The sequence below is a fragment of the Pan troglodytes genome, chromosome 4 (assembly GCF_028858775.2).
Source record: "Pan troglodytes isolate AG18354 chromosome 4, NHGRI_mPanTro3-v2.0_pri, whole genome shotgun sequence".
NCBI lineage: Eukaryota > Metazoa > Chordata > Mammalia > Primates > Hominidae > Pan > Pan troglodytes.
Window position 1 is genome coordinate 175,715,086 of NC_072402.2, and position 12,305 is coordinate 175,727,390.

The 12,305-nt window shown below is 54.4% G+C and overlaps 1 protein-coding gene across 1 annotated transcript in view; it reads right to left on the bottom strand.

The window, feature by feature from the left end:
- Positions 1 to 12,305, bottom strand: part of COL23A1 (collagen type XXIII alpha 1 chain) — a 353,112-nt gene that overhangs the window by 5,585 nt on the left and 335,222 nt on the right. Inside the window, exons 16-25 of the mRNA XM_024356856.3 lie at positions 11,979 to 12,056; positions 9,603 to 9,656; positions 6,858 to 6,902; positions 5,918 to 6,007; positions 4,994 to 5,056; positions 4,581 to 4,637; positions 4,332 to 4,358; positions 3,206 to 3,268; positions 3,069 to 3,122; positions 2,757 to 2,783 (exon numbers count right to left, since the gene is read on the bottom strand). Coding sequence (XP_024212624.1) covers positions 2,757 to 2,783; positions 3,069 to 3,122; positions 3,206 to 3,268; positions 4,332 to 4,358; positions 4,581 to 4,637; positions 4,994 to 5,056; positions 5,918 to 6,007; positions 6,858 to 6,902; positions 9,603 to 9,656; positions 11,979 to 12,056 — 558 coding nt within the window. The remainder of the gene's footprint in view (positions 1 to 2,756; positions 2,784 to 3,068; positions 3,123 to 3,205; positions 3,269 to 4,331; positions 4,359 to 4,580; positions 4,638 to 4,993; positions 5,057 to 5,917; positions 6,008 to 6,857; positions 6,903 to 9,602; positions 9,657 to 11,978; positions 12,057 to 12,305) is intronic.

A 12,305-nucleotide genomic window follows, 5' to 3' on the forward strand; every position in this document is an offset into this window, starting at 1 on the left:
AGGTGGAGGTTGCAGTGAGCCGAGATCGCACCACTGCACTCTGGCTTGGGCGACAGAGCGGGACTCTGTCTCAAAAAACAAACAGAGGCCAGGCATGGTGGCTCCCGCCTGTAATCCTAGCACTTTGGGAAGCCAAGGCAGGCAGATTGCTTGAGCTCAGGAGTTCAAGACCAGCCTGGGCAACACAGTGAAACCCCATCTCTCCTAAAATACAAAAAATTAGCCATCCTAGCAGCGTGCACCTGTAGTCCCAGCTACTTGGGAGGTTGAGGCAGGAGAATCGCTTGAACCCGGGATACAGAAATTGCAGTGAGCCGAGATCATGCCACTGCACTCCAGCCTGGGTGACAGAGTGAGACTCCATCTCCAAAAAAAAAAAAAAGAAAAAGAAAAAGAAAACAATTTTAAAAAGAGAATTGGATTCGACATGGTCCCTTGTTCATGTGTAATGGGGCAGGCAAGAGAGTGCTGATGACAGTCAATGCTCAGTGACAGAGGTGTGAAATAGGGGTGACGGGATTCTGGAGGGAAGGGCTGTTCTATCACAGGTGGGGGTCAAGGGGAGTTTCTCAGCATGGTCCTCATTATAGCTGGGCCTTCTGGGGTTGAGGAGGAGCCTGGCATTTGCCAGGTAGAGCAGGTGGGCATGACTTTGAGATGCCACCCTGAGAACCAGGCCTCCTGGAAGGCAGCTGTGGCCACATTCATGGTGGCATGGAGTCTCCTTAGCTCCACCCTCAACTGGGCCCAGAGCCTGCAGCTGGTTCAGCATTGTCCTCTCCCATCCCTTCCCATTGATGGAACCCAGCCCCCCCGTCAGAAACCCAAGCTACAGCTCTTCCTTTCCCTCATCCACAGTTGCTCTCCCAGGTAATGTTCTCTTTTTTTTTTTGAGACGGAGTCTCACTCTGTTGCCCAGGCTGGAGCACAGTGGCACGATCTCAGCTCATTGCAAGCTCCGCCTCCTGGGCTCATGCCATCCTCCCGCCTCAGTCTCCTGAGTAGCTGGGACTACAGGCACCCGCCACCATGCCTAATTTTTTTTTTTTTTTTTTGTATATTTAGTAGAGACAGGGTTTCACCGTGTTAGCCAGGATGGTGACTATCTCTTGACCTCGTGATCCACCCGCCTTGGCTTCCCAAAGTGCTGGGATTACAGGTGTGAGCCACCGTGCCTGGCCGGTAATGTTCTCTTTTTAAAGTCTAGGGTGGGCACCAGAGTCCTTGCAGCCCTGCATCTGGGCCTATGTCCCTCAAAATAGCTACCTGATTTTCCTGAGAACAACCTCCCTTCTCATAACCCATTGATTCCACCCCAGTCCATGGTCTCACTAGTCAGGGCACTGCATTCCTATGGCTAAGTGACAGTTCAGCGTTGACCTAACTGGGACCAGGGAGAGCCCATGAAACTTCCTGTAGAACACTGGAGTCAAATTTTCTTTCTTCTTAGTTTGGGCCTGGCAGGATGCTGGTCTCGAGCTGCTGGCTTTACCTCACCACCACGTGGAACTTGATTTCCACAGGGAAAGCAGACAAGACAGGGTCAAAGGCTGAGTTGTGTTGACACAGTTGAGCCCTGGATCCATGTGTTGAACCTCCAGATTTTTCAGTTATGAGTAATTTTAAGCCAGTTTAAACTATGTTTTCTATGTATGCTACCAGAAGAGACTTGACATAATCAGCCTGGGCTAATACTTCCCTTCCTCTTCTTCTCAAATTACTGCTCTAGCTAAAGCCCTATTATCTGTCACCAGGATATTGCAACAGGCTCCTCACTGCTCTCTTCACTTCCTTGCTACAATGCATCATCCATCCATCCGTCCATCCCTCCACTGCCATCATCATCCATCCATGCACTCATCATCTATCATCCATCCATCCATCTCTCCACTGCCATCATCATCCATCCATCCACTCATCATCTATCATCCATCCATCCGTCCATCCCTCCATCCCTCCACTGCCATCATCCATCCATCCACTCATCATCTATTATCCATCCATCCATCCCTCTACTGCCATCATCATCCATCCATCCACTCATCATCTATCATCCATCCATCCATCCATCCCTCCACTGCCATCATCATCCATCCATCCACTCATCATCCATCCATCCATCCATCCATCATTCATCCATTATCCATCCATCCATCCATCCATCCATCATTCATCCATTATCCATCCATCCATCCATCCATCCATAGTGGATAGACAGATGAATGGATGGGTGATTCCATTCAATCCTCCATCCATGCATCCATCATTCTTCCATTATCCATCCCTCCACCCATCCATCCATCATCCATTCATCATCTACCCACCCATCATCCACCCACCCATCACCCATCCATCCGTTCACCCATCCATCCATTCACCCATCCATCCATTCATTCATCCATCCATTCACCCATCCATCCACCCATCCATTTATCCATCCATCCATCAATCCTGCATTATGCATTCATCCATCCATCGATTCATCCTCCATTGTCCATCCATCCTGCATCCATCCTCCATCTACCAATGTATCCATCCATTATCCATCCATCAACAATCCATTCATCTATCCACAAAGGACCTACTCTGGGTTGTGCACTGGACTTGGCCATGGGGACACAGGGGGAACCAGTCAGTTGCAGTCCCAGCCCTGGGGAAAGGGGTCACACTTGAGTAGCCAGATCAGGTTACTGCATGAGGGCAGAAGATACACACAAGAGGCACCCAATTACTCAAAGTGATGATAAGACACTTACATCTAGTCCTGGCTCCCCGGGTCTGCCCTGAGGAGAGACACAGAGTGGGTGAGAGGGGTTGGGGAGGGGTGCTGGGAGCACAGCTGCTGGGAAGTCCAGCCCTGTGGGTTGGCCACAGACATGGGGGCAAGGAGACCCACCAACCACGCAGGCACAGATGGAGGCCAGGACAGACCTGGCATCCACAGAGCCTGAACTCTGGCCCTGCGAAGTGCAGGGACCCAGTGAGGTACAGGGTTGGGGTCCCCGGGCTGAGCGCCACCATGACCAGGTGGCCACGGTTGGAGAGGGAGCTCCGAATGAGGCGGTTACCTTCTCTCCTTTGGTTCCTGGCAGCCCAATAAGGCCCGGTGGGCCAACTGGCCCCTGGATAGAAAAGGAATGAGTCAAGAGGCATGCTAGTGACAGGAATTAACACCTTTGGGACAAACAAGGCTTGTGAGACTCACAGGCAGGCCGCTGGGGCCTCTCTCACCCGACGCACCCTTCTCTCCCTTTGCTCCATCCAAGCCCTGGAGGCAAAGGAGGGAAATCAGTCAAGGGGAAGGGGTTAGACAGACAGTAGGACAGGCAAGCTTGGAGACTGCAAGGGAGCTGGGATGTGGACAGAGGAACAGATCCAGGCTCCCCCAGGCCTGGCCCCAGCTTACTCCCTGGTGAGGGTGATCAGGAGGAGCTCTGGCCATGCGCATTGCGCCTTTTCCAGAACAGGCTCCCTCAGCCCCATGGAAGGTGATTACGGTCACACCCATTCCAAAGATGAGGAAAGCAGGTGCAGACAGGGGCGGGGACAGGCCCAGCCACACAGCGGGAGGCAGCAGAGCTGGGTCCCCATCAGGCTTCTACGGCAAGCCTTGGACCCTGTCCTGATAGCAGCTGCCTCTTTGAAACATGAACTGTGGTGGCCTTAAGAGAAAGCAGAACCAGAAGCAGAGCACCTGGTGGGGCTGCAGGCTCCGGCCTGGGCTTCCACGATTCTCAGTCCCACATCTGGCCTCTGAGCTGGGGAAGCAGAGATTTGCTCACGCCAGGAGGGTGGTGTGACAAGGAGTGAGGCCAGGTGGCCTCCCCTTCTGTGTCTGCCTCCCTGGGGCAGGGCATGCGGGCAGGCCACACTCGAGGACTTAACGTAAGAGCAGGGAACACGCCATCATGTAATATACACCAAACCCAAGACTTTGTGCTTAGACTGTGGCAGCTGAGAGACAGATGTGTGTGGGGCGGGCTGGGATGGGGAGAGGTGGGGACAGTGCAAGGAACTGACAGGCACAGACAAAGGAGAAGGGGACAAGCAGTAAAAACGGTGGTGGACCTGAGGAGGAGAGAGGGACAGACTGGGGTCCCGGGCAGAGGGAGAAAGTGGGAGAGGAGAGCCTCAAGGGTGGAGAGGGGGGCATTGGCCTAAACGACATCGGGGAGGTTATGCCCTGGGGACTTGGGACGTTCAGGCGCTGGGAAGACTCAGGGATGGGCCAGGGCGGAGCGTCAGGCCCTTTGCTTTGCCCATTGGCAAGGCTCTTGGAAACTGCCCAGACGGTGAGTCTGAGGCCAGTAGAGGGGTCTATGCCCACTCACCTTGGGACCCTGGATTCCCTGGAGGCCCTGCAGGAGGAGGAAGCAGATAAGAAGGCTGGCTCCGGACCCTCTTGCAGTGGCCACTCACTGGCCCCTGGGGCCCTGTCCTGGGCTCTGCCCTCTGCCCATGTGCCCCTCCCTGAATGAAGAAGCCCGCTCTCTCCTGGGTCATGGCTCTGGGACCTAGCCCCCACCCCGCCTCTTGGTTTCCTGGCTGCTTCAAACCAAACCAAAGCAAACCGTCCTTACCATTGGGCCTGGGGGGCCAGGGGGGCCAGGGGGACCTGGCTCCACTATGAGCTGAGCCTAGGGAGGGTGAGAGACAGGTTAGTCACCCACCGCCTGTCACCCTCACCCACCCGCATCTGAGCTCATCGCACACTGCTGGATCGAGAGTCTCCTTCCTGCCCCCAGAGGGCAGAGTCTGGTGAGCGGGCAGCTGGTCTGCGGAGCTTATAGTGAGCCGAGGTTGTGCCACTGCACTCCAGCCTGGGAGACATGGTGAGACTCTGTTCTCAGAGGGGTCTCGCTCCCCTTACTCTCCCTCCCCTACTGCCCTGGGTTTGCTCAGGCCAGGTGGCCTTTTTGTCCCAAGGCTCAGGGTCCCCACCCAGCCTGGACTGGGTGTTGGGGGAAGCCCTGACCCCCCCATACCCCCTTACCAGGCTCTCCTGTAGGCTGTCAGACGCCGACTCCCCCTTCTCCCCCTTGAGGCCGTCAGCGCCCTGCAGGACGGCATGGCCTGTGAGTCCTTTGTGTCCAGCACCTGTATCACCACCCACGGTGCTTAGTGACCTCCCTTCCTTCCCCCATGTGGCTCCTGAGAGCAGTCATCAGTTAGCTGTTGCAACTGAAAAGTTTTCCCTACATCCATGTACCACGCCCCGGGTGGTGAGCAGTGTGGGCTTTAGAAAGCACACGAGCAGCCGCACAAATTGTTTTCCTGGGGTGCAGGGAGCAACCAGGGGCTGTGAAGCAAAGACCCCGGGGTCAAACCCCAGTGCCCCCTCTAGCCCAGTGACCATCAGGGATGGACACTGGATGTGTCCCAGTGGTGGCGTAACAGCTGGTGGCTCTTCCAATCGGGCCACAAAAGCAACGAAAATCATGAGGACAACAGTGGGTATTTGCTGTGTGCCAGCCACCACTGTCAGCCCAGCCACGCATGCCCTTGAGGGAGGGGAATGATCACCCCCACTTTGGAGGTGAGGAAACCGAGGCCCTAGGAGGTTAGGTTGCTCGCCCAGGGTTCCAGAGTCAGCCAGGACGGAGCTGGATGCAAACTTGGGCAGTTTAGGTCCAAGCACGTGGCATAACCACCTGGCCAATGCGCTCCCATGGCCACACCTTCTGATTTTAGCTGCCATCTGAGGCAGGTGGAAGGCTTCTTCCAGACGAGGAAGTGGAGGCCGGGAGAGAGGAGGACAGCGCTGGCCCAGAGCCTAGAGTGTCCCCGGCTGGCTGGGCACTGAGACCGCAGGGGCTGCCAGGGGCACGCCCTGGCCTCCCCACAGCACGGGGGGCACACAGTCACCTCAGGGCTTCCACACAGGAGGCGTAATGTGTGGTCCAAACCAGCCACATACCGGGAGGCCGGACAAGCCCATCTCGCCTGCTTCCCCTTTGAGTCCTGCTGGCCCAGGCTCTCCTGGGTCTCCTTTCTGTCCTTTGGGGCCCTGAAAGCCACAAGCACAAGGGATGAGTGGGGCTCAGGAGGTCCCCTCCCTTCTCCCCCCAGCAGGTCCCCAGAGCTTAGTTCATGCTAGGGCCCCACTTTTTCTTTGTGGGTCCCCACCTCCAGCCACAGTGGCTGGGAGCCTTAGCCGAATGCAGTGGGGGTGGGGGTGGGGCACGCCACTCCTGGCTCATTGCAGCCGGGTGTGGGCACCGCAGGGCAGGCGCCGGGGCAGACAGGTGGAGCATGTGAGCCTGGAGCTGCCCCTCTGGGGGCACTCATGGGGCCAGCTCTGTGCTCACATCTCAGAAGCTAGTGGTGGGACTCCCCACCCCCACAAACTCTTCCAGCCACCGAATCCCTCCATTCAACCAATTACATAATGTCCAGGATGAGACACACACTGCGGACCCAGTGGGAAAGACTCACCCTCAAATAGCAAGTGACCCCACGAATATGCTTACGTCTGTATAGGATATCTCTCTCTCACACACACACACACACACACACACACACACACACACTCTCTCTCTCTCTCTCTCTCTCATTGGGGCAATACCTACAATGCTCTTAGCCTTTGTGGCTTTTCACCACATGCCAGGCACTGCACTGAGTGTTCTCCATACACAGAGTTACTCAGCCCTGCCTGAGAGCGGGCAACTTGCCCGGGGCCTGAGGGCAGACCAGGGTTTGCACACAGGCAGCCTGGTGCCAGAATCCATGATTTTTGCTTTTCTCACACATGGTCTTTCTCTAACTCTGTGCACACATGCACGCGCGCACACACACACACACACACACAGCCCAATACCAGGCACTGGCATCACCAAGGAAATGAAAGGCCCAGAGACCTTCTCTCCATCGATTCCTGGGGCACCGGGCAATCCAAGCTCGCCCTGGAAGGGAAGAGATGGCAAGAGGGGTTATGCCTTCCTTTCCTAAAGAGGTGTCAGCAGCCAGAGGGCCAGGACACACTGTGCACCCGGCCCAGGGTGGGTCTTTGCAGTTGGACCTCTAGCTGTGCCAGGACCCACCGCCTCCTCTGTTTCCTCAGCCCATCACGAGCAGATGTAGCCCATGGCTATCACCTGTAAGTTGTTATGTCACAGATTCGGGTGCTGAGGCTTGGAGGGTTAAGTGACTTGCTTCAGGCCACAGAGCCCAGGAACAACGATGCCGGGACCAGATCTGCCTGACTTCAAAATTGTTGGCTCTTTCTCTTGAGATAAATGGGCAGGATGCAAACGAATGGTGCTGTCACAGGGTGTGCATAGCTGTCCACCTGCCGGACTGGTGTGCTGTCACAGGGTGTGCACAGCTGTCCACCTGCCGGACTGGTGTGCTGTCACAGGGTGTGCACAGCTGTCCACCTGCCGGACTGGTGTGCTGTCACAGGGTGTGCACAGCTGTCCACCTGCCGGACTGGTGTGCTGTCACAGGGTGTGCACAGCTGTCCACCGGCCGGACTGGTGTGCTGTCACAGGGTGTGCACAGCTGTCCACCTGCTGGACTGGTGTGCTGTCACAGGGTGTGCACAGCTGTCCACCTGCCGGACTGGTGTGCTGTCACAGGGGCTGGGTTTTCAGTTCTTTATTTTTAGCTGGTGGATATTTATAAAACACTACCCCCAACAGCAGCTAAATATACATTTAATTTGTGTGCATATAAAACATTCAACAAGAAAGAACACTTTGACTCTAAAACAAGTTTTAGTACATTAAAAAGATCAATATTGTATTAAAAAGAATATGTTTTGGCTGGGCATGGTGGTTCACACCTGTAATCCCAGCACTCTGGGAGGCTGAGGTGGGTGGATCACCTGAGGTCAGGAGTTTGAGACAGCCTGGCTAACATGGTGAAACCCCCCCTCTACTAAAAATATAAAAATTAGCTGGGCTTGGTGGCACAGGCCTGTAATACCAGCTACTTGGGAGGCAGAGGCAGAATTGCTTGAACCCGGGAGACAGGTTGCAGTGAGCTGAGATGGTGCCACTGCACTCCAGCCTGGGAAAAAGAGCAAGACTCTGTCTCAAAAAAAAAAAAAAAAAAAAAAAAAAAGAGTATGTTCTCTAATCGCAAGATAATTTTTTTTTTTTTTTGAGACAGATTCTTGCTATGTCTCCCAGGCTAGAGTGCAGTGGCACAACCTCGACTCACTACAAGCTCCGCCTGCTGGTTTCAAACAATTCTTCTGCCTCAGCCTCCCAAGTAGCTGGGATTACAAGTGCGCACAACCACGCCCAGTTGATTTTTGTATTTTTAGTAGAGACAGCGTTTCACCATATTGGCCAGGCTGGTCTTGAACTCCTGACCTTGTGATCCACCCGCTCCACCTCCCAAAGTGCTGAGATTACAGGCGTGAGCCACCGTGCCCGGCCGCAAGATAATTAAATAAGAAATTAATAAAATATCTGGTCAGCTGGATACATTAAATATGAAAAAAACTGAAACAAAAAAGCAAGATACCTGGAAAAAAATCTCCAAGTATTTCTAAATCCCCAAGTATTCTCTAAATAATCCATGAATAAATCAAAAGAGAGCTTAGAAATTATGTTGAACTGAATAAAAGTAAAATTCAACATATCAAGGTTTGTAGGATGCAGCTAAAGCAGATATGCTTATAGGAAAATTTATAGTTTTAAAAAAAGTTTTAGATTCGGGGGTACACGGGCAGGGTTGTCACATGGGATTGCACGATGCTGAGGTTTGGGCTTCTAATGATTCTGTCACCCAAGGGGTGAACATAGCACCTGATAGGTAGTTTTTCAACCCTTGTCCTCATGCAGCTATAAGACAAATGCTTGGGGGACCACATAGCTGCTCCTCCCTTTTGGAATCTCCAGTATTTATTATTCCCATCTTTGTGTCTGTGTGTACCCAATGTTTAGCTTCCACTTTTAAGTGAGAACATGCAGTATGTGGTTTTCTTTTCTTTTCTTTCTTTCTCTCTCATTTTCTTTTCTTTCTTTTTTTTTTTTTTTTTTTGAGACAGTTTTGCTCTTGTTGCCCAGGCTGGAGTTCAGTGGCACAATCTTGGCTCATTGCGACCTCTGCCTCCCAGGTTCAAGTGATTCTCCTGCCTCAGCCTCTCAAGTAGCTGGGATTACAGGCATGTGCCACCACGCCCGGCTAATTTTTTGTATTTTTAGTAGAGACAGAGTTTCACCATGTTGGCCAGGCTGGTCTCAAACTCCCGACCTCAGGTGATCCACCTGCCTTGGCCTCCCAAAGTGCTGGGATTTACAGGTGTGAGCCACCACGCCCAGCCCATTTTCTTTACTGTATTAATTCACTTAGGATAATGGCCTCTGGCTGCTTCCATGTAGCTGTAAAGGACATGATTTCATTCCTTTTTATAGCTGCATGAATTTTCAGTTTAAATGTATGAATGAGGCTTCCCAGGGAAATCTCCCAGAGTAGATCGAGCCCAGGAAGAAGGCACTCAGCCTGGGAGCCCAGGCCCTTTCTCTGAGCTCCCGAAAGCCAGGCCAGGACACCCGGAGGGAAGTGGAACAGGGTCACAGAGCAGACAGGAAGAGGGAGGTGGGCCCTGGAGACAAATGCTTGGGGGACCACATAGCTGCATCTGCACTGACCTTGGCTCCAGGGATCCCTGGTGGCCCTGGGGGCCCCTGTGGTCCGGGAGGCCCCTGTGTGTGAGAGTGAAGCCGGTCAGTGTCATGGGTTAGGCAGGGCCTCCCTTCGCTACCCATCCAGCTCCCCACCTGGAACCAAGTCCCCGTCCAGCTGAGCTGAGCAGGGGCAGGGTCCTTGGGGACTGCTTCTTCCCCAGTCAGGTCAGGCCACACTGTGCAAGGCTTTATCTGGCCTCCCAGGCTTGGGGGAGGCCAGGAGGTGACACCCAGCATTTGACAAGACACCAGTGTCTGCTGCCATGGACGGCCCTCTGCCCCAATCCAGATTTCTTCACGACGTTCCCCTGCTCAAGATCTTGCTTTGGCTCCCTATTGCCTCTCAAAGCAAGCTTAAATCCCCTGCTGGCATTCAAGGCCTGCCAAGAATGACATCCCCAATGGTGGCCCAGCACCACTGTCTCTGACTGTCCTATGAGCTCTCTGACCTTCTGGCTCCGCTGCCTGCCATCTGCTGGGCCTAGGGAGTTCCTTAGTCTCGCAGGTAGGGGTGGGGCCTCCAGTGTTTCCAGGTCCGACCCCACTCTCAAGCTCCTGTCCTGATCCAGGCTTTCTGCAGGCTACCTGCCACCAGGGCCCAGCTGGCCCCCTGCTCAGCCTCCACACTCCCCTCCCCTCCCTTCCGAAAAACTGCACCCTGCCCAGCCCCTGCCCCACCCCTGCCCCGGAAGCTCTAGGTCTCTCCCCTCCCGCCTCCCTATCCTGTGCCCTTCTTGTTGGTGTCCCATTGAGATGTCCCTGGCCTCCATCTTATCTACCCTCCCCTAGGCCCAGGCCCAGGACCTCCCTGCCTGGGGTCCCCCTGCTCCCTGCTCCAACACCTGCTTTCATTCACTGTCCATATCATTCCCTAGCTAGCCTTCCCCCAGTATGTTTTTATTTTTTATTTATTTTTTATTTTTGAGATGGAGTCTCCCTCTGTTGCCCAGCCTGGAGTGCAGAGGTGCGATCTCAGTTCACCACAACCTCCGCCTCCCGGGTTCAAGTGATTCTCCTGCCTCAGCCTCCCGAGTAGCTGAGACTACAGGCGCACACCACCATGCCCAGCTAATTTTTGTATTTTTAGGAGAGACGGGGTTTCACTATGTTGGCCAGGCTGGTCTCGAACTCCTCACCTCGTGATCCATCTGCCTCGGGCTCCCAAAGTGCTGGGATTATAGGCGTGAGCCACCGTGCCCAGCTGTGTTTTTATTTTTTTAACATCATCCCCTGCATGGACTATGGCTGCCTGCTGCCCATCAAATTGAGTCAGCATCTCAGTCTGGCATCCAAAGTCCATCTCTGGCTGGGCATGATGGCTCACGCCTATAATCCCAGCACTTTGGGAGGCTGAGGTGGGAGGGTCACTTGAGGTCAGGAGTTTGAGACCAGCCTGGCCAACATGGTAAAACCCGTCTCTACTAAAAATATAGAAATTAGCCAGGTGTGGTGGCGCATGCCTGCTTGGGAGGCTGAGGCAGGAGAATTGCTTGAACCTGGGAGGAGGAGGTTGCAGTGAGCCGAGATCACACCCAGCCTGGGCGACAAGAGTGAATCTCCATCTCAAAAACAAAAACAAAACGAAGTCCATCTCCCAACTCCCTGCACTCATAGGGCTTCTCCCACAAGGCTAGGTCAGCCTGGGACACATCATGCATGTGCCTGCCGTCTGGGCCATGCCACGCCACACCACGCCACGCCACACCATGCATGCCTGGGGGTGGGTGCCACAGTTACTGCCAACTTGTACTTCCCCAAAGCCTGTGGGAGATAACTGGAAATGATGTTCAGGTGGGGCCAGGGCCCCCTTCCCAGTCTGGTCTCTGGTGACCACTCCTTCCTCACCCACTTTCCTTCTGGGGTACCCATGAGCTGCTGGCACCCAGTGCCTCTCTCCACTGGTGGTAAGTCCCAAGTTTACCAGCGACTGGGCTCGGAGGTCACATATCTCCCAAGGCTCTGGGGGCAGAGCTTGCCACTCTCATCCTCCCCATGGCATCATCAGAAGACCTAGCCCTCCAGCCAGTGTCCTCTGGGAAGGTCCCAGGAGACATTGGGAACAGACCCCAGGAAATACTCTGCCTCCTGCCCCTGAGTGGGGAGCTTCCCTTTTTGACTTGGCCTCTAGGGAGCTCGGGGCCACGTGGGCCACATTCACAGGGGCGGGTCTCAACATAGCCCTGATTTCCACATTGGGTGCCTAGTAACAGTCGGGGTCTTTGTGCTAAGCTGCCTCTAGTCCCTTGTGTAAAAAAGTGCAGGATTAATCACAAAGGGAGTGATTATTCCCTAAGGAAAAATCGTATCTAAGGCACATCCTGGTCCCACCAGGAACACTACCTTGAGGGCATCCAAGATCCTGCCATCATAGTCGATCACCACTGTGTCTCCCTGCTCGCCCTTGAGGCCTGGGGCACCCTGAGGCAGGAAGAAGAGTAAGAATTTCAGGGAAGAGCTACACTGAGTTGGAGGTGAAGTGGCAGCTGTCCCTGCATCACACCCAGAGAGAAAGCAATGGAAGAGCCTCGTCACCCAGGCCGCACGCTTGCCCCTCCCCAGGGTGGATAGAGGGAAGGGGAGGCAGGCCCTGTGGCCAGCTGAGGGACCTGTTTCCACCTGGTCTGAGGGGCGGCTGTAATTGCCCTCACGTGGGCATTCAGGCCTGAC